Source organism: Ostrea edulis, chromosome 6 (genome assembly GCF_947568905.1).
Source record: "Ostrea edulis chromosome 6, xbOstEdul1.1, whole genome shotgun sequence".
In the NCBI taxonomy this organism is placed as follows: Eukaryota; Metazoa; Mollusca; class Bivalvia; order Ostreida; family Ostreidae; genus Ostrea; species Ostrea edulis.
In genome coordinates, this window is record NC_079169.1 from 38,634,461 (window position 1) to 38,654,201 (window position 19,741).

At 35.7% G+C, this 19,741-nt stretch overlaps 1 protein-coding gene across 2 annotated transcripts in view; it reads right to left on the reverse strand.

Annotated features, from left to right (window-relative positions):
• Positions 1–15,505: 15,505 nt before the first annotated feature.
• LOC125646048 (26S proteasome non-ATPase regulatory subunit 14) overlaps positions 15,506–19,741 on the reverse strand; it is a 68,434-nt gene continuing 64,198 nt past the window's right edge. For both annotated transcript variants that reach the window (XM_048872171.2, XM_048872170.2), the window contains 2 exons: positions 17,315–17,377; positions 15,506–15,914 (listed from right to left, as the gene is read on the reverse strand). In XM_048872171.2, coding sequence (XP_048728128.1) covers positions 15,816–15,914; positions 17,315–17,377 — 162 coding nt within the window. In that variant the 3' untranslated portion in view covers positions 15,506–15,815. The remainder of the gene's footprint in view (positions 15,915–17,314; positions 17,378–19,741) is intronic.

Consider the following 19,741-nt stretch of genomic DNA (forward strand, 5'->3'; position numbering starts at 1 on the left):
ACATTTGTTGAGTAATGTATTTTGGTATTAAATCATTTATTTCATGAATTGTCATGGTACAAATGTCTAAGCATGATAGATCCTTATACCAAATGTAAACACAGGTCAAAATAATGTACATCTGTTTCCTGCAAGCTGACACAAAAATACATGAAGGAGGCATGGTTTTTTCTTCTTCTAATTCTTTACAAACTGTAATCTAGCATGCTTCAACTCATACAAAGACAGGAAAATAATAGTGATATATAACAAAATAATTGGGAGCATAAATAGTGTTATAAAATCTTGTATGGTTGTATAAGAAAATATGATCAGCTGGGAAGCAGAATTACATTATTTTGTTAATAACTTGTTTATCTGACATTCAAATGTGGTAATAAAATTTGTTCAACAGTGCATTCTTGAAGTGTGTTTTAAAAAAGATTCTAACTTCACAAGCATATCATTAATAAATTCTTGGTCTCTATGAACAGAGATAACTTTCAGATCTTTGAAAGTGTATATTACAAGCATGCATTCTTTTCTATTTGAACAGAAGAGTTGTCCCTGAATTTGGTATTAGTAGTCATGATAGACATTAAGTTCTAATCGACCTTCAACATTCTGTAGAAATGATACAGTTGTCTCCGATATGTTTCATTTTTTGCACTGAAAGGACATTTCACCTCTACGATCCTGTGTTAATCAATTACAGCGTCGGGTGAAGCAGCCAGGAAAGGATACAATCTAGAAACAAATGTACCACATTTCTTCGACTCGACTTGAAAATTTTCTGCAAAACTTCTAACGGCCACAGACTCATAGCATTTACCATGAAGAATAGATGGACCGTGAATTTCAGGCACATGTTTTGTTAAATTGTTTGCAAGTTTGTTAAAATCAGTTCTCTCTGTGGCTTTACAAATTCTTCCAAAATTAGATGAATGAATTCTCTTGCGCCTTTCAGTACTCCAGACAGGATTACTACTTTGCCCACGTGTTAGCCTTTCATGTTTGGCAATTTCCTCATCTGATATTTCAATGATATTTACATTTTTTAACCAAGTGTCTGACATCGTGTCAGGTAAGTAGTCGTGATCTGCCTCTACACCTAATGTGTTAGCTATAGGATATAAATGAGAGATTGACAATGCATTAATACCAGGGTGATTCAGCCATACATTTTTTAATGTGTCTTGATACCCAGCCTTGTTCCTAAATTCTCTGGGACGTGGATCATAATTCACATTAGCATCATTGGCGAGAGGCAAGTCTTTTGCCCTGATTGGGCTCCCTTTATAAGGCTTGGTGTGGTGAAATGTTTTTAAATTCTGAGTACATGTCTCTTCTGTTATTAAATCACCATTCTCACAAAACTTCTGCAGAGCAAGCAAAATTGCACACACATGTTTACATACAGCAACTGGACCCATACCTAGCGTACATTCGCACTGACATTCCACTATGCAGCCATCAACATCTACACTTGCATCAACTCTGTAAGAAACACTCTTTTTCATCTGTGCTTTACATTCAGCTCTAACGAAATACATTCCATCTTCACATGCTAACCTCACATACTTCAAAAACTTGCCTTCATAGATGTATTTCACATCTGAATCAATCACTTTATTCTTTTCCCCACATATGCACTCACTGCTTCTTCTCTTATTCTTGTTATGACTGTGTCCTTGTTGATGTCCTTGTATTTCTCATAATTGGGAACTTTCATGCTGCACTCTCTTTCTACTCTCTCACTACCACCAAAATCAGAATTGCGATCATATGCTTCCAGTCTGAAATCAAAATGCAATGGCTTAACTTTCTTACGATATCGCCTAAGAGGTGAAACCATCTTAAAAGTAGCAATTCAACCACGCAAGTGGTACAAAATACCGCAGGCCAATAAAGTGTTAATTAACTGGTTAAATGTGAAGTAACTTGCAATATGTTTACGTTCTCTACAGTGTATTTATAAAGAGATATTATACATCACCCTTACTACATATTTTACAGCTAAACGGTTGTTTTTTTTGTTTTTTGTTTTGTTTTTGTTTTTACAAGATATAGATAGATTCTAAATTATCGATATTCATTCTCGAGAGGGGGTTGATAGGTCCGCATCTTATTGTTTTAAACATATGTAATTCAACCGCTGATTATAAAGAATTATTATATAGTCAACCAAAACTACGGATTAAGCATGCATAACTTAATCAAAAATTGATTTGTATTGAAAAACGTTGAAGTGTATTGAATGTCATTTATTTAATCGATTTGACAGAGGAAATTCGGTTGCAACTGAAAAACATTCAGACCTCTCAATAAGCTCGCTTTTCCGCCCAGAAACTCTTGCATTGCGCTTTCGAAGTTCACCTCTCAGCGCAGGGAGGTCCCACGAACCGTAATCTGTCATCGTTACAAAATAATCCAGAACTTTCTTATCTAAACTTTTCCTTGTGACGCTCTCACAAAATGGAGGTTAGAAACGCCTTGGACGTAAACGGATCGTACGCCACCTGTAGGCAAGGGCGAGTATTTTGGAGTTTTATTCGCAATTGAAAGTATATAATAAGATGGGGAGATATGATGTTTGAGAGGGAGATATGAAGTTTTGTCATCCCTGGCACGTGACTGTCTAGACCAATCCGATTACGCGTTGCATAGAATTCTCATACTGAGGTATAATAATATACATTTATTGCATGATAGTGAGGGAGATATGAATATTTATTCACCCAAGAAAAATCATATTCCCCGAGGGCAACGCCCGAGGGGAATATGATTTTTCTTGGGTGAATAAATATTCTTATTATATAGCTAATAAATAGTCTAATATAAAATCTGCGTAAAATCTAGAGAATGTTAGCGTTCAATATCCTGAGAATTTATTGAACGCTAACTTTGCATTGCGTAAATTGTATGCGCCCGAAACATTCCGAGTATGAGCGTTCAATATTGACGTTACCGTAACGACGTAAACAAGCCAAAATGGCAGACGACGGTCCTCCGAATCTGACAGAGCCGGTATTTGATATTTACTTAAGCAAAATGTTTTACTGTACATAAATTATGATGTCCCCATTTACAAAATCAGTTTGCTTCATGCATTAATGACGGGTTAAATATTGAACAGTTAAGAAGTGCATGCTGTTATTGCACACTGCCAATATTGATGAATTCTCGTCTATTTTGGAGTAGTTTGAGTGAAAAGGGATATAATTTAACAACTAAATACTTTAGCTATATAATAAAAGGGTTATTGAACTTATATAGGTGAATATTGGCAAGCTCGTGCATTTTCACAGCCAACTCGTGCCAATATTCACCAATATAAGTTCAATAACCCTATATAATGCGCGCATTAAATCAATTGATGAGAGCAATAATTGAATTGATGCGCGCATTAATTCATTTGATGAGAGCAATAATTATTTAATGCGCGCATTAATTCAGTTATTGCTCTCTTCAATTGAATTAATGATATCTTTAATTCATTTGAAGAAAGCAATAATTCTTTTAGAGAGAGCAACTATATAATTTTATCCACAATTGAATTAATGATCTCTTTAATTGAATTGTTGCTCTCTTTAAAAGAATTGATGCGCGCATTAATTCCTTATACAAAAGCATTGTAAATAATTAAAGATATCTTCAATTGAATTAAAGAGATCATCAAATTATTTATACCGAGCTCTAAATTAATTATTGCAAGCAATATTTCCACGAAATTGATGCTCTCATCAATTGAATTGAAGAGAGCAATAATTGAATTAATGCGCGCATCAAATCTATTATTGCTCTCATTAATTCAATTGATGCTCTCATCAATTGAATTGAAGAGAGCAATAATTGAATTAATGCGCGCATTAAATCAATTATTGCTCTCATTAATTCAATTGATGCGCGCATTAATTCAATTGATGAGAGCAATAATTGAATTGAAGCACGCCTTAATTCATTTGATGAGAGCAATAATTGATTTAATGCGCGCATTAATTCAATTAAAGAGAGCAATAATTGAATTGATGATAGCTTCAAATAATTAAAGATATCTTCAATTATTTGAGTTTATGTTAATTTGGCGCTCCATAGAAGTGTGTAACTAATGCCGCTAGCGGCATACAGTGTGCCACTAGCAGCACATTGTGGCACAGTGTGCCAGAAGTGCACCACAACTTTTCCTAAATGAAACAGTGTGCCAGAAGTGCACCACAACTTTTTCTTTGGTATTCAGAATCAAAACTGTGTGCCAGAAGTGAACCACAACTTTTTCTTTGGTATTCAGAATCGTGTGCCAAAGTTCACAACTTTTTTCTTAAAATTTTAGAACTAAAACAGCAAAGGCACCAAAGTTCACGACTTTTTCTTGAATATTTAGAATAAAAGAGCCATTTCAATATATCCATCACAACATTTTCTATAATAGAAGATATGCAACATTTCTTGCACCCCTTCAATCTTCTTGTCTTAATGGGAATTAGCGGTCATTTTGTCACCAAATATTGAATTCAATGAAAGTTGCCCTATAATAGATATTATATATTAAAGTAATAATTACACTTGTATTTAATTATTTCAAACACCTTTTATCCTCTTGAAAATGAATATGTGATTTTGGTGATTGAATATTATTGTCTTGCAAGACAGTATAATTATTCTCTAGTTACCTTTGTATGCTGTCAGCAAAATGTAAATGCTGTTTTTGTTTTTATTTGAGAAATGATTTGATTGGGGTGCAGTGAATACCTCTTCCGTATATATTTCTTTACATTAAAAGCGGTTATCTAACGTAGTTTTATTAGGGTTAATTCTCTTGTTTTTGTACATAATAAAAAATAAATGTTCTTATTAGTCATCAATATGTATTTCAATATCATCGAGAGATTTTGAAAAAAAAATGGTTGCCATCACTTTCACAGCTAATGCCCCTTTAAAGTCAGATGTAAGTGCACAGGTATCTGAATTTTAATCTAATTAGAAAAAAAAAAGTGAAGAAAAAATGTTTATATCTAGATAAATGGAGAGAGAGAGAGAGAGAGAGAGAGAGAGAGAGAGAGAGAGAGAGAGAGAGAGAGAGAGTTTTCTTTTCTTTATTTACATGTATATCTGTTGATTACAATTCAGATACTGGGTTTGTGAGTTGAAATTAATCAAATGAGAGTGGTAAAAATTCACCTTTATGTATCGTATAATTTACATATCAGGATTTTATCCAGGTACGTTATTCTGGTTTGTGGAATGCTAATTGATACTAAGTTAGAATAATCTAAGTTGTATACCAAAGTAGGTCTTCATGGGGCTTTACGGCTCTATGCATCGCAAATAGAGATCGGGTTCAATGCGTCGGGTGTGGGATTCACTCGATATGCTGAGCGCGAAAGTTGATATCAACAGACGCCATGTTGTTATACCGGTAAACATCTTGAACCAATCTCTACCCAGAGTTGTCGTTCCTTGCTCTCACTTACGTGTAAGTGAGTGTTAGGAACGATAACTCTGGGTAGAGATTGATCTTGAACATGAGTCGAGAACAGGAGTTGATGCAGATATTCTGAGGAGATTAAATATTAAATCATTAAAACATAATGAATGTGATTGAAATATTTTTATATTAGATCTATATACATTTGTTTTTCTGTTGCCTTTGAAGCGGAAAGCTGTATTTCTTATGTTATCTTTATTGCGAGAGTTATCGCCCTTGTCATTTTAATTGCTTATTAGACATACTCAAATAAATATTTCATGATGGTTAGTTTTGAATTAAAGTACATGCAATTATAATCATTGTGTGTTTCTATAGTAGATTCTATAAAGATTAGTAAGTTTGGGTATGATTAGTATTTTGTTTTAATTGATAAGTAATTATACACTACGGATCATTATGGTACTGCGGATATATAGGATTCTTCTATGCGATGGGTGATGGGAGAACGGTTCTAGAGGTTAAACTCGACTAACCCTGTAAGGTACGTATAAGTGTGCAGACTTCCCTAGTGTGCGGTCATCCCTGTTTATTACTGCCAGAGTGTGTGGTCAAACCCTGCTCTGGATTTAGCATCTCTTAGCTACAAGTGTGTGGACATCCCTGCTTGTTGCTGCGTAAGATCTGGTGTGAGGACATCCCTGCCTGTCTTGTGGTAGGGCTCTGGTGTGCGGAAATACCTGCCAGTGTCTCTGATTAGAACCGGTATTTACATAGTGATAGGTGTGCGGTCATCCCTACCTATCACTGCGCAAGGGCAGGTTTGCGGACATCCCTGCTTGTCCTTGTGGAAGTGCGCTGGTGTGTGGAAATACCTGCCAATGCACTTGTTCGCTACCAGTCAATACATCCCATATAGGCGCAGTACAACTGATTAAGTCTGCGCATTGTACATATTTGCAGCATCTCAGGGCTATCCGTTTCTATCACGGGTACGAGCCCGCGGGGGTTCACAGGCAGTGACCTCCCTTGCACGTTACACCTTCACTGTGACTTGCTTAACCTTTGACGCGACTTGCCTAGAACTGTATTCTCTCGACTGCATGCCTCTATATTACTTATTTCTGCCCTCAATCTTTCCAAGTGACTAATTGTGTGATAAAAATGACCAAGTCTTGTAGCAAACCTTTCAAGTTTGTAAAGCACTGCCTTTGAATATAAAACGCATTTCAATATAATGATAAATAAATTTTTAATAAATCGATAAATTCAACACTGTTGCACATACATGCGCAGATCCCGCCCCACCCTATGCGTACCAATCTAATTTAAAAAAATAAATTCATATAACAATCCCCTTGTAGCAATGGCATGTTTCAGAAGAGAAAATTAGAACAGTATTTATGATATTGTATATAATCCTAGTTGTAACACCATGATGAAATATTTCAGCATTCGCATATTATTGAATAAATTGCAACATATTTGAGCCCTTCTCCACTGTTGCAGTAAGGGTATATTAAGATTTATTTACAAAACTAGAATTAATTAATGATTTGCAGTCGTTAATAGCAAGTGACATGGTTGGTTATCAAGGGGGAGGGAGGTGGGTGGGTCGTGGTTTGTATTACCGGACGTGCCAAGGAAATAGATTTAAGAAGTTCTTACTTTTAGACGCTGAAAAAACAAAGATTTTAAAAGAAATCTTTTCGATCCGGCCGAATTCCGTTTATTTATTTGTTATTTTGTTGTTGTTGTAATTTTTCACATAAATTTTTTTTTTTGGTTGTTAGAATAATCAATTCCTTTAGCAGTATATTAACACAATTTGTACTCGATGCCATATTACGTATGCCTAATGTCTACCAAACTAATTAAAATTAGATGTTAGATCCGCTCACATACTCGCAAGACAATGTTTGTGTTGCGAGTATGTGAGCGGATCTAACATCTAATTTTAATTAGATTGAATGTTTACGTATTATATACATGTTTTCTCCCGGTAGCATGACTTTTACAAATGGAAATAACAAGTATTTAGATCCGCCACTGTCAGTCTTATTATGATGTACGCCAAAACGTAGACATGACGTCACACATCGTCTTACCTTGCCTTTCATCAACATTGCACTTCGTTTCACATTACGCCTAATGGTGCAATGAATTTTCGAGCTAGAAGACCACAATATTAGGATGATAATCCACGTAAGTTCACAATCATATTCCAAGATGTGACTTTGCGAGATCTCAGCCATTTTTGACAAGGGACTTCTGGGATTGGCGTCAAATAAATTTCCTTGTTAGAGGTTTAGATTTAGCTCGGATTATTTCCCGCGCTCTAGTCATTAGAGCTCGCAGTACGAACCAGCGCTTTGCGCTGGCTCGCTATGAGATTAGACTCCTTCTAGTTGCATTATCGTAGCCATCGCGGATTTCTTTTTCTTATGACCATATAGGCACTTTTAAAAAAATGGAAAGAGAGGGGAAAAGGCAAAAAAAAAAAAAAAAAACCAAAAAAAACAACAAAAAACCAAACAAACAAATAATTAAGCCTATTTCCGCTATTTTTTGTTTACTTTCTACTCGGGTTATATTTGCAAAACTGAATAGTTTAATATGTTTTACGGCGTGACCGTGTTTGAGGGCGAAGCAACAAAGTTTTGACATTAGTATCTATATCCAAAACAGGACAAAAACAACCCGAAGTTAGCACACGGACGGAGCTGTATCAAAGCATCCTAATTTTTGGACATTTGATCCACCTATATATTGAACGCGGGAAATATAACGCAATTGATGTAAACAGTATATTGTGACGTCATATTCAGTGTCGTTATTTAGGAAATTTACAAACAAAGCGTTTGAACCACAACAAAAAACATGGCGTTAATCGTGGAGTGATTATATATTATTAAGAAAATAAGATTTACATGCTTTTACGGATTTTATGTGTAACATCTCAGAACGACGTGAACTAGGGTAGACGAGATTCAAAATGGAGGAATACATGTCCACGCGCTAATTTTCGAATCGACGCCATTGGTACCAAACTTTTCAAGTTCCATAGGTATGGTTTAATTTTTCATTATTTTCCTTTTAAACATGTATATACGTGTTACCTATAGGGAGAGCTCCGCTCTCACGGCCCTTCGGGCCGTGAGAGGGCTTCGCCCTCTATCAAAAATGTTACATGTTTTTTTAAACTCCACCATACCTATTTTAAAAATTCCAAACAGCGATGTTCTCTGGAAACCCAAGTCCATCAATATTTTGTAATTTTCAAATTAACTTAGATGCAGTTTGGAAACGCATTAGGTGTGTTAATTAGTGTTAATATGTTTTACGGCGTGATCGTGTTTGAGGGCGAAGCAAACAAATTTTGGCTTTGGTATCTATATCCAAAACAGAACAAAGACAACCCGAAGTTAGCACGAGGACGGAACTGTGTCAAAGCATCCTAATTTTGGATATTTGATCCGCCTACATATTGAACGCGGGAAATATAACGCAATTGATGTAAACAGTACACTGTGACGTCATATTCAGCGTCGTTATTTAGGAAATTTACAAACAAAGCGTTTGAACCACAACAACAAACATGGCGTTAATCGTGGAGTGATTATTAAGAAAATAAGATTTACATGCTTTTACGAATTTTATGTAACATCTCAGAACGACGTGAACTAGGGTAGACGAGATTCAAAATGGAGAAATACATGTCCACGCGATATTATTCGAATCGACGCCATTAGTACCAAAATTTTCAAGTTCCATAGGTATGGTATAGTTTTTCATTATTTTTCTATATTTTCCTTTTAAACATGTATATACGTGTTACCTATAGGGAGAGCTCCGCTCTCACGGCCCTTCGGGCCGTGAGAGGGCTTCGCCCTCTATTAAAAGTAAATGGTGTTTTTTAATGAATGGTTGATTATTTTTTTTATTCAAATGCTTATGATTTGAACCGTTATTAAAATGGATTGACAATAAGGTAGCAGGGGACAGTTTCGCACTATAGGCCCGGTCAACTTTTTCAAAAAATGGAATTACCCCGTATTTGAAGTGATATTACATGTGTAAAAATGTGTACAATAATTTTAGGATGCATGTCAAATGTAGCTGAGTGCTTAGTAAAAATGTTGATATACAACATGTAGGTGTCACCATGATTCCTAGCATATAGATGGGTGCAAATACGAAACTAAGACACGTGGTCAGTTGCTGAAGAAATTCCGGTGAAAACATGCAGGGTCTAGCAAAAGGTCTGTAGCTGTGAGGGAAGGTGGATGGCCCCATATGAGAGGTAGATTTTTGAGAAGGGCAGATAGGGTTCTTGATTGTGCACAGTGTCTAAATCCCCATGTTTGGTACTGTGATGGTGTGGGGGTGGTGCGGATTAGCCCAAATGAGGGAAAATCAAAGCAAAAAAGGGGAACCTGCTCAGAGCATGTTTTGTGCACCAGCACCAGTATTTATAGATTACATGTAAGTTAGGGTCATAATTTATTAACTACACTAATATGAAATACAAGTATGGACATAAAAGGGAAATATGATTTTTCATTAGTCTGTCATAATCTGACTTTGGTGTATACCCCCTATCCACATGTTTCAAAACCAAAGAAACTGTCCCCTGCCACCTAAATGTCTTGGCAATAAAGTTAATTCGTACGTAAAGTCGGGTCAGCATGACATTAACAGTTGTACATCAAATATTGCATTTAATATGTTTTACAGCGTGACCGTGTTTGAGGGTGAAGCAAACAAATTTTGGCATTAGTATCTATATCCAAAACAGAACAAAAACAACCCGAAGTTAGCACGAGGGCGGAGCTGTATCAAAGCATACTAATTTTGGATATTTGATCCGCCTATATATTGAACGCAGGAAATATAACGCAATTGATGTAAACAGTACATTGTGACGTCATGTTCAACGTCGTTATTTAGCAAATTTTATGTAACATCTCGGAACGACGTGAACTAGGGTAGACGAGATTCAAAATGGAGAAATACATGTCCACGCGCTAATATTCGAATCGACGCCATTAGTACCAAAATTTTCAAGTTCCATAGGTATGGTTTAATTTTTCATTATTTTCTTATATTTTCCTTTTAAACATGTATGTATATACGTGTTACCTATAGGGAGAGCTCCGCTCTCACGGCCCTTCGGGCCGTGAGAGGGCTTCGCCCTCTATTAGCCCAATGGGCTATAACGCAACATTGATTATTGCTCGGCTTTGAAAATCGGTGGCCCCAGGTGTCGGGCGACGGTAATTACATGTACACACCCCTGAATGATTCCTCCTAGTTAGACGCCTTGCAAACTTGTATATAGGAGGGCCAATGGTATCTCGTAATTATTTACAATTTTATATCTTTTTCAGAATATATTTCATGATAGTCGTGCAGATCCAGAAGTTGTGATGGTGTGTTGATAGGCTGTCTTCAACTTGCCATATCTGAGAGTTCCAACATGCAGGCCTGGATTAATGTGTATAAATCACTAATGAAGTTATTTGGTGTTATTTAGTTTTTAAAAAAAGAATGACATTTCAATTTATACACACTTGCCAAGTGAATCTGATGAGACTGCTACATGTATTTGTGAGTAAAGGCACTCTGTCTTAACCGAAAAACTATTTACAGTTTATCATAACAAATGGATGGGACAGTAGAGTTGTTGCGGACAATATGTGATTGTGATGACCAAGTACTGAACAAGTGGAAGATCAGAAGAAGGTCCAGAATTCAATCATGTTTTTGATTCTAAGGCGCAGACAGCATTGAGATAGTCCTATTATTCTCCCGTTCATCTATGATGGAGAAACTTGTGTAAATGTTTACAGTGTTCTCCCTAATAAGTGTCCACAAGTCTGTATTAATTTATCAGAATATAAAGTCCTTCACAGTGCTGACTTTAAAATTAATGTAGATTGTCTCCAGATTTTTCTGAGGAAAAGTGCATAGTTTACATGTGTGAATTTTGAATATATTTCATTCTTGTCTGCAAATGTTGCCGAAACCTGTTGTTATTGATGCACAAAGTCAATGCACTTAGTCATGTTATGCAAATGATAGACCTCCTTATTAACTACATGTACTTAAGATCATGTCAACTCCTTTGTCTTAATTGTATACACAATTCTAGCATTTATAGCATCATTTGTATAGCACTTGCTAGTTTAATAAGGATTTAATTTTAAAAACTTTCATTTCACATGATTGATCTAAAACGGCCAAAATTCACAAATCTATTTAAATCACAACCTGACCTTAGGCCTGAAAAGTGCCACAGTGGGTTGATATTTATTCTCTTGGATCTTGAAAGAAATTCTTTATGCAGAAGTTTCCAAATGAAATGTACTCTCATGGCCAGGGTGGGACTTCACGGAGAACCTTTTAACATTGCACAATGCAATATTTGTGGATAGCTGTTGCAGTTTCTTCAAATTTTCTCTCACATCTTGTTGTAATTATATTTTATATTTTTGGTCGGGTTGCACAATGTGCAAACAGTTTATAAAATGGTGAATGACTGGTGGGCAAGCGACAGTAGCGTCCATGTAATAGTACCTACTTTGTGTAATCAACTCCTTTCACACCTCTCACTTCATGTTCCTCAAACTTTGTTCAGTTGTTAGGGATACATTGAAGATGTGCATGTACCTTTTTGAAAGTGATCAGACATTTTTTGAAAAATTTACATGTAGTTAAACTTCGTCATTTTTTAAGCATTTCTTTAATCGACAGTACCTATTTTGTGTAATCAACTCCTCGTATACCTCTAATTTGACATTCCTCAAACTGTGTACAGTTGTTATGAACACATTGAAGATGTGCATATGTGTTTTTGAAAGTGATCAGACATTTAAAAAAAAAAATGTACATGTAGTTGAACTTAGTCCTTTTTAAGCATTTCTGGAATAGATGGTAACTACTTTGTGTAAGCAAATCCTCATGCACCTCTAACTTGACATTCCTTAAACTTTGTACAGTTGTTATGAACACATTGAAGATGTGCATGCGTCTTTTTGAAAATGATTAGACTTTTAAAAAAAAAAAAAATTACGTGTAGTTGAACTTGGATCATTTTTTATGCATTTCTTGAATAGATGGTACCTATTTTGTGTGATCAACTCGTGCACATCTAAATTGATATTCCTCAAACTTTGTACAGTAGTTATGGACACATTGAAGATGTGTATGTGTCTTTTTGAAAGTGATAAGACTTTTAAAAAAAAAAATTAAACTTTGTCATCTTTTTTAAGCATTTCCTGAATATATGGTACTTATGTTTTGTAATCAACTCCTCTTACAGCATTTATTTGACATCCTTCAGACCTTGAACAGCTGTTATGGAAGCATTATAAATATGCATGTGTCTTTTCGGAAGTGATCAGGCATTCTTTGAAAAATTTACATGTGCATGGTGAAGTTGAATTTAGTCATTTTTTAAGCATGGTACTTTATGTAACCAACTCAGCTTTTACTTAACACTTTCCAGACCCTGTACATTATAGATGTTATATAAACATTGAAGATATCCATGTAACATTTTAAAAATGCTTCTCTTTTTTCCTTTTTTGTTGTTGAAAAATTCTACCTTTAATTTGTCATTTTTCCAGTATGTTTCTACTGTTGTTCCTATGATAGATAACATATTTTACAAGAACCTGGTCATTTCTGTTTTTGAATATATTTTTTTTTTATTGGTATTTTTGAATATGTTAATTACTTGATATGTCATTGTTCTTGAAATTATATTAATTGAATTGTTATTGTGTTTTTGTGTTGTAATATGACAGTTTATATAGGATCCCTTAATTTCGAGCAGACAGTGCCAGAAGTGTGCCGCAAGTTTGCTGCAAACTGTGTGCCAGAAGTCGGCAGCAAGGGTGTGCCGCAAGTCTGCCACAAACTGTGTGCCAGAGGAAAAATTTGCATACGTAAAGTATACTTGCCTAGTTGCAGCAAACTTGCCGCAAATTTGCAGCAACTGTGTGCCAGAGGGCTTATATTTTGGTAAGGGATCTCAACAAGTTGGTTAAGACGTTGAATTGTAACTAATTTTCATTTAATTTACATGCTCATAAATTCTAAAAAATTTCGATAATTTTTAATGACTTACAACCTAGAATCATTAAAGCTTCCAGACATCGATCTACCAATTAATTAGACAATGAACAATTTGTAGCAAACCCGCACTTACAGCAAGGAATGTTTACACTGCCAGGTTTAGGTATACAGACATACATGTACCTCCCGTTTTGCGTCTGTGTAAACAATAGCTTTCACACTTGTTGCTCCATTGACCACAGATCGCCGTTATACTCGCCGCTCCAATGAGTAGATATCGCCGTTACAAATCTTTTAATTTTGTATTTTATTTTTAATTATTTCTTTCTTGATTTTTTGTGTGCAAAATTATAGGGGCGGCGACTACCGCCCCTTTGCCGACGCCCCTGAAACATATGATTTTTCACGACCATTCCTCACGATAAATGAGCAGGAAAGCATGGAGTTTTCTACTGAATATTCCTTAGCTAAGAGTTTTCGACCCTATGGTAAATTAGCTAATGATACGATAGAAATGTTATTAAGGTATTAATTATTTTTCATATTTCATGCACACGATTCCGTGAGGATCCGGGTTAGAATAGGTCCTCAGTACCCATTGCTTGTCGTAAGAGGCGACTAAATGGGGGCAGTCCTTTGGATGAAACCACAAAAACTGAAGCCCCGTTTCACTGCAAGTGTGGCACGATAAAGATCCCCCTGCTCAAAGGCTGTAAGCGCCGAGCAAAGGCCTAAATTTTGCAGCCCTTCACCGGCAATGGTGACGTCTCTATGTGAGTGAAAAATTCTTGAGAGGGACCTTAAACAATATACAATCAATCAATCATACACACGAGTGACGAGCTTTGGAAAATGTGATGCATGGTTCTCGGGTGACAGTTAAGGCCCATTGGCGTAACATAAATCTGGGATCATTCCTCGCGATAAATTAAAAACTAGACTTTTTGACAGAAAGTTCCTTCTTCAATAAAATCGCAACAAGAGGCCCATGGGCCACATCACTCACCTAAGTCAACTTGGCCCATATTTAAAGATTTCCCCTATATATTCGCATGTAAAACTTTGATCCTCTATTATGCCCCCCCCCCCTCCCCCCGAGAGCCATGAGTTTAACAAACTTGAATCTACACTATGTTAGGGAACTGCCCTGTAAATTTGAAATTGTCTGGCCCAGTGGTCCTTGAGAAGATTTTTTTTTACTATATATTCGCATGTAAAACCTTGATCCCCTATTGTGGCCCTACCCCGGAGGCCATGATTTTATCAAACTTGAATCTTCATTATGTCAGGAAGCATTCATGTAAACTTTTCTGACCCAGTGGTTCTTGAGAACATTTTTAAATGACATCATCCTATTTTTGTGATTATCTTCCCTTCGAAGGAGGTATGGCCCTTCATTTGAACAAACTTGAATCTCCTTGTACTAAGTTTGATTGAAATTAGCCAGCAGGTTCTGGAGAAGAATTTTTTAAAAATTTGTCAGTGTATTTTTTCTATTTTGCTATTATCTCCCCTTGAAGAAAGGCAATGCCTCTCATTTGAACAAAGGCGAATCCCCTTTACCCAAGGAAGATTTTTGCCAAGTTTGGTTGAAATTGATTATTGTTTAACGTCCCTCTCGAGGATCTTCCACTCATATGGAGATGTCACCATTGCAGGTGAAGGGCTGCAAAATTTAGGCCTATGCTCGGCACTCACGGCCTTTGAGCAGGGAGGAATCTTTATCGTGCCACGCCTGCTGTGACATGGGGCCTCGGTTTTTGCGATCTCATCCAAAGAACCGCCCCATTTAGTCGCCTCTTACGACAAGCAAGGGGTACCCGGATCCCAACAGGACAAATGGTTCTGGAGAAGAGGGAGATAATTTGAAAAGTTTACGATGACAGACAACGAAAGTTTTGATAAGAAAAGCTCTGACACTAATTGAGCTTTCAGCTCAGATGAGCTAATACGGAATGATGTGCACTCAAATCGAAGAAGGTGCTAACACTTCGTGAAGATGTATAATTCAATCTTATAGTCAATACAGTACCTTTAATGTGTATGTGGTTGTTAAAACCCATTCTGGTTCTGAAGGCACATTTTATACATGAATATGCATTTTTTCTTAAAAATACACTGTAACAGTGATCATTTTGGTCTTTTACAGTTTTCTCATTGACAGCCTCTTGAGTTCTTGATGGTGAATATTGGATCCCAAGGTGTAAAATTTGAGGAGAGGATGTAAAGCTGTATTTATATTGTCCTTTTATTGTAGAAATGGTCATTCTTATATATGTACAATGTAAGCATGTACTCTTGCACAAACAAGCTGCTAATTTCAGTCTGTTCACTTGAAAACTACTGTATGAAGCATTGCACCTAAGCACTGAACAATATTTGTTGTCATCAACACATCGACATGTTCCTCAAGGTGACGCTTTGGATCCTATAATATAAGAAAGTCAAAATATACTTTTCAGTTTGATAAATATATGTGCAATAATGAAAGACTTCTGCTGTGATATTATGTTGAACAAGAGGCCCATGGGCCACATCGCTCACTTGAGCAGCAGTTCCTAGCAATATTTCAACAAGCTTGAGCAAAACTATCATTATACAAGCAGCTTGGTTCATAAAACAAGAGGCCCACAGGCATTAACAATCACATGAGTACTAGTGAAAAAGTATCACTACTCCCAAGGGCTATGAAATCTAAAAAAAAAATTCTGCTCTGAATATCTAAGCTAAATTCTAATGTTTAGCAACAGTATAAAACAAGATATGTTCTAAAAACTTCAATACCCTCAGAAGAGAGCATTGATGAGAGATTTTATACAGTATCAGCAAATATACACATAAATACTACATCCCAGAAAAATTATTGAATCAGAATGTCCTGGGAATATGCATATCTACACAGTGTGTCCTTGTTTTAACTACCCTGTGGTGAGGCAGAACAAGATACAACACATATTCTACAGACATGCAAGAACCATCAGGCATTGAGACAAAGGATATGGCCATTACCAACAACCATCCAGGAAAAGCTATTTGGAACAGTGGAGGACTTACAGCAGACCACCAGATTCGTAGAGGAAGCAGAAATCCAAGTGTAGAGGCGAACGACAAGAAGAAGACTACCAAGTTTCAGGAAATTCTGTTCAGCGGTTTCAGAGGAGTTCCACTGACAAGAACAGAACAGACGGGCTCGAAATTCTACGTTCAAAAGGGGCATAACTCTCAGAAAAATTATTGAATCAGAATTTCCTAGGAATATGCACATCTACACAGTGTCCTTCTTAACAACAAAGTTTCACGAAATTCTGTTGAGCGGTCTCAGAGGAGTTGCGCTGACAAGAACAGAACAGATGGGCTCAAAATTCTAAGTTCAAAAGGGGCATTACTCCCAAAAAAATGATGGAATCAGAATTTCCTGGGTATATGCACATCTACACAGTGTGTCCTTGTTAACTACAAAGTTTCACGAAATTCTGTTGAGTGGTTTCAGAGAAGTTGCGCTGACAGAAGAGGGGACTGACGGATAGGTCAAAAACATTATACCCTACTGACGGACAGGTCAAAAACATTATACTCTTACCAACTTCACTGCGTGGGGTATAATAATTAATTATCACTATATACAGTTTGTCGGCTTTAGAAGTAAAGAATTTTAAAGATTTTGAAATAGATTTAATTGTCAAAACTCTAATCAAATTCTATGCACAGAAATGAAATTCTAGATGGGAAAGATAGAACACATGTGATGAGGACATGGGTGATGTTTTATGCCCCCTTATTTTCTGTTGCATAAACATAAAACATTGAAATATGAATGTTGGTATTTACCAGTTTTCCCACATTCTTTATTGCCAGTTGCTCTTGGGTCATTGTTTCCTCTTCCTCTAGTGCCTGGAGACATGGAAGAAAATATATAAATAAAATATAAAATTTTTGTGATTTGAGAATTCATAGGGACTTGGACATTGTGATGCAGAGTTCTTCTTGTTGAAAGTTTATCAAAGGGGCAAGGACACAACTTGAACTGAAAATTTTCAAATTTCATGTTTTGAATATCAATATTTACAATGCATAACTAAGGTATTTCTAATGGTCAGCAATGAATTGAATGTCAGTCGATGAGTTACAAGTGAGATACAGCACTCACAATTCCTTGTAGTTTAAACAAGGTACATGTTTTTGTTTACATATAGATTGCGTAATAGAAACTATCATGATTAAAACAAAATGAGGTGTGTCAAACACTAGAAACTGTTTGATTGTGTTCAGAATTAACTTGCAATTTGAAAAATTTGATAATCTATGTTAATTAAGCATTGTAAATATAAACAAGAGGCCCACAGGCCTTGTCGGTCACCTGAGTACTCGTGAAGAAGTATTACTACTCCAAAGGGCTATGAAATCTAGAAAAAATTTCCTGTTCTGAATATCTAAGCTAAAAACTAATGTTCAGCAACAGTATAAAACAAGATGTGTTCTTAAAATAAATTTCACTGCCCTCAAAAGTGCATACACTGATGAAAGCTTTACAAATAATATAATAGGTGTTACTAGGTGTATTAATATTAAAACATCAAAAGATATGACTAATTTAGACCCATCCTAGAGTCAAACCCTGGGTTGTAAAATTCACCATTATTTGTACATCCTTTGCTGCTATTCCTAAGTATGCATTTAGATTTTCTATAGTATAAGCAAACTTCAGGGTGTCAAGCCATTTTTGGTCTAAAAAATATAGGATTATAGGAATTCTTTTTGCAGTTTATAGGGAAAATATACACTGGTATTAAACTGATGTATGTATGTAACTGCAGTTACGTACATCCCAAGATGGCGGAAGAAGAAACGGGTAATTTTTCAATTTAGATTATGTCTTATCCTATCAACTATTCAGTGATATTAATTAGTAAAGTTTGTGTATTTCTTTACGCTTTATCGTTCAGAATGGTAAAATTCGTTCGTTTCTCCTGGATGGACGAGTTAAACTCCTGCGTAAAAACACACGTGATGTACGTAGCTCATTAAAATATTTTTGGTTGATGTACGTAATTTTCCTATATGATGTACGTAACTGCAATTCACTCGTAGTTCGACAAACCCTAAAGCTTGCTTTCTAAGCAGCTAAACAAGCAGAGAAGTAATGCACATACTTTGTGGCAGAGAAAGAATGCCATTAGCGATAAAAAAAACCCCACCTCATTCTATAACCTCTTGAGATATTTGAAACGAACAGATGCTGCACACAGGCAAAAGGGGGGGTTGGGGGGTTATTACTCCAAATTTTGTACCACTTAAAGACTCTGCCTATTCTTGGAAGGACAAATTTTTAATTTTGGGTATCTTTTGGAGGTCCAACAAAACTGTAGTATTTCTGTCGGGGGAGAGGGGGTAAGGGGGTAGGTAAAATGGATGTTTTGGGGTTGGTTTTCTTGGTATTTTGAAGGGGTTAAAAATTTAAAGGAGAAGTTTACATCATTATCATTAACTCGTATGAATGTTTCAAAAGCTTAGAAGATCTCGATTTTAAGATGTTTTATATTTTTCAGGTTATGTAGATTTTCAGTAATTCTTTATTATTATTTTTGGGCGGGGAGGGTGTGTGTGTGTGTAAAAATGTGCATAGATATTTGGGGGATGTTTTTACCAGGTATTTCTTTAGGATACGTTGACAAATATGATTTGTTTGGTATTATTTTGCTGCAATACTACGTAGACTCAATTACTCTGCTGGAATTAACTCTCCTGGAAATTTTTCATGTGATCTTCAGAGCTCTAGAGTCTGTTTTATCCGAGTACAATTAATACCAATGACCTTCAATATATTATTTTAATATCATTTCACGCGTTCTCGTCTGCATATGCATGATATACACAAGTGTTGTAACACGTCGAAATTTTCATATTTCTTCATATAATATTACATTTAAAAAAAAAAATCTGTTGAAAGCCATTTTCATCCGATTTTTGTGAAAATTCTTATTGTGAAATTCAGAAATATATCTAATTTCACTGTTTAATGTTGAAATATTTTTATTACTAAGGCTATGCCAATTTAATTTTTGATTCTTTGGATTTAGAATGAAGTTTTTCAGTGATTGTGCCATTTTTTGATCGATTGCTTTTTAATTTATAGCATTATAGGTACTACATCATAGATATGAAAGAACGTTCCTAAATCTTCTTAAAAGAGCTTAAATTGAAAGTTTGATTTGATGGCATGTTGGTAGCATTATTTAACATGTGATTTTTATTGAT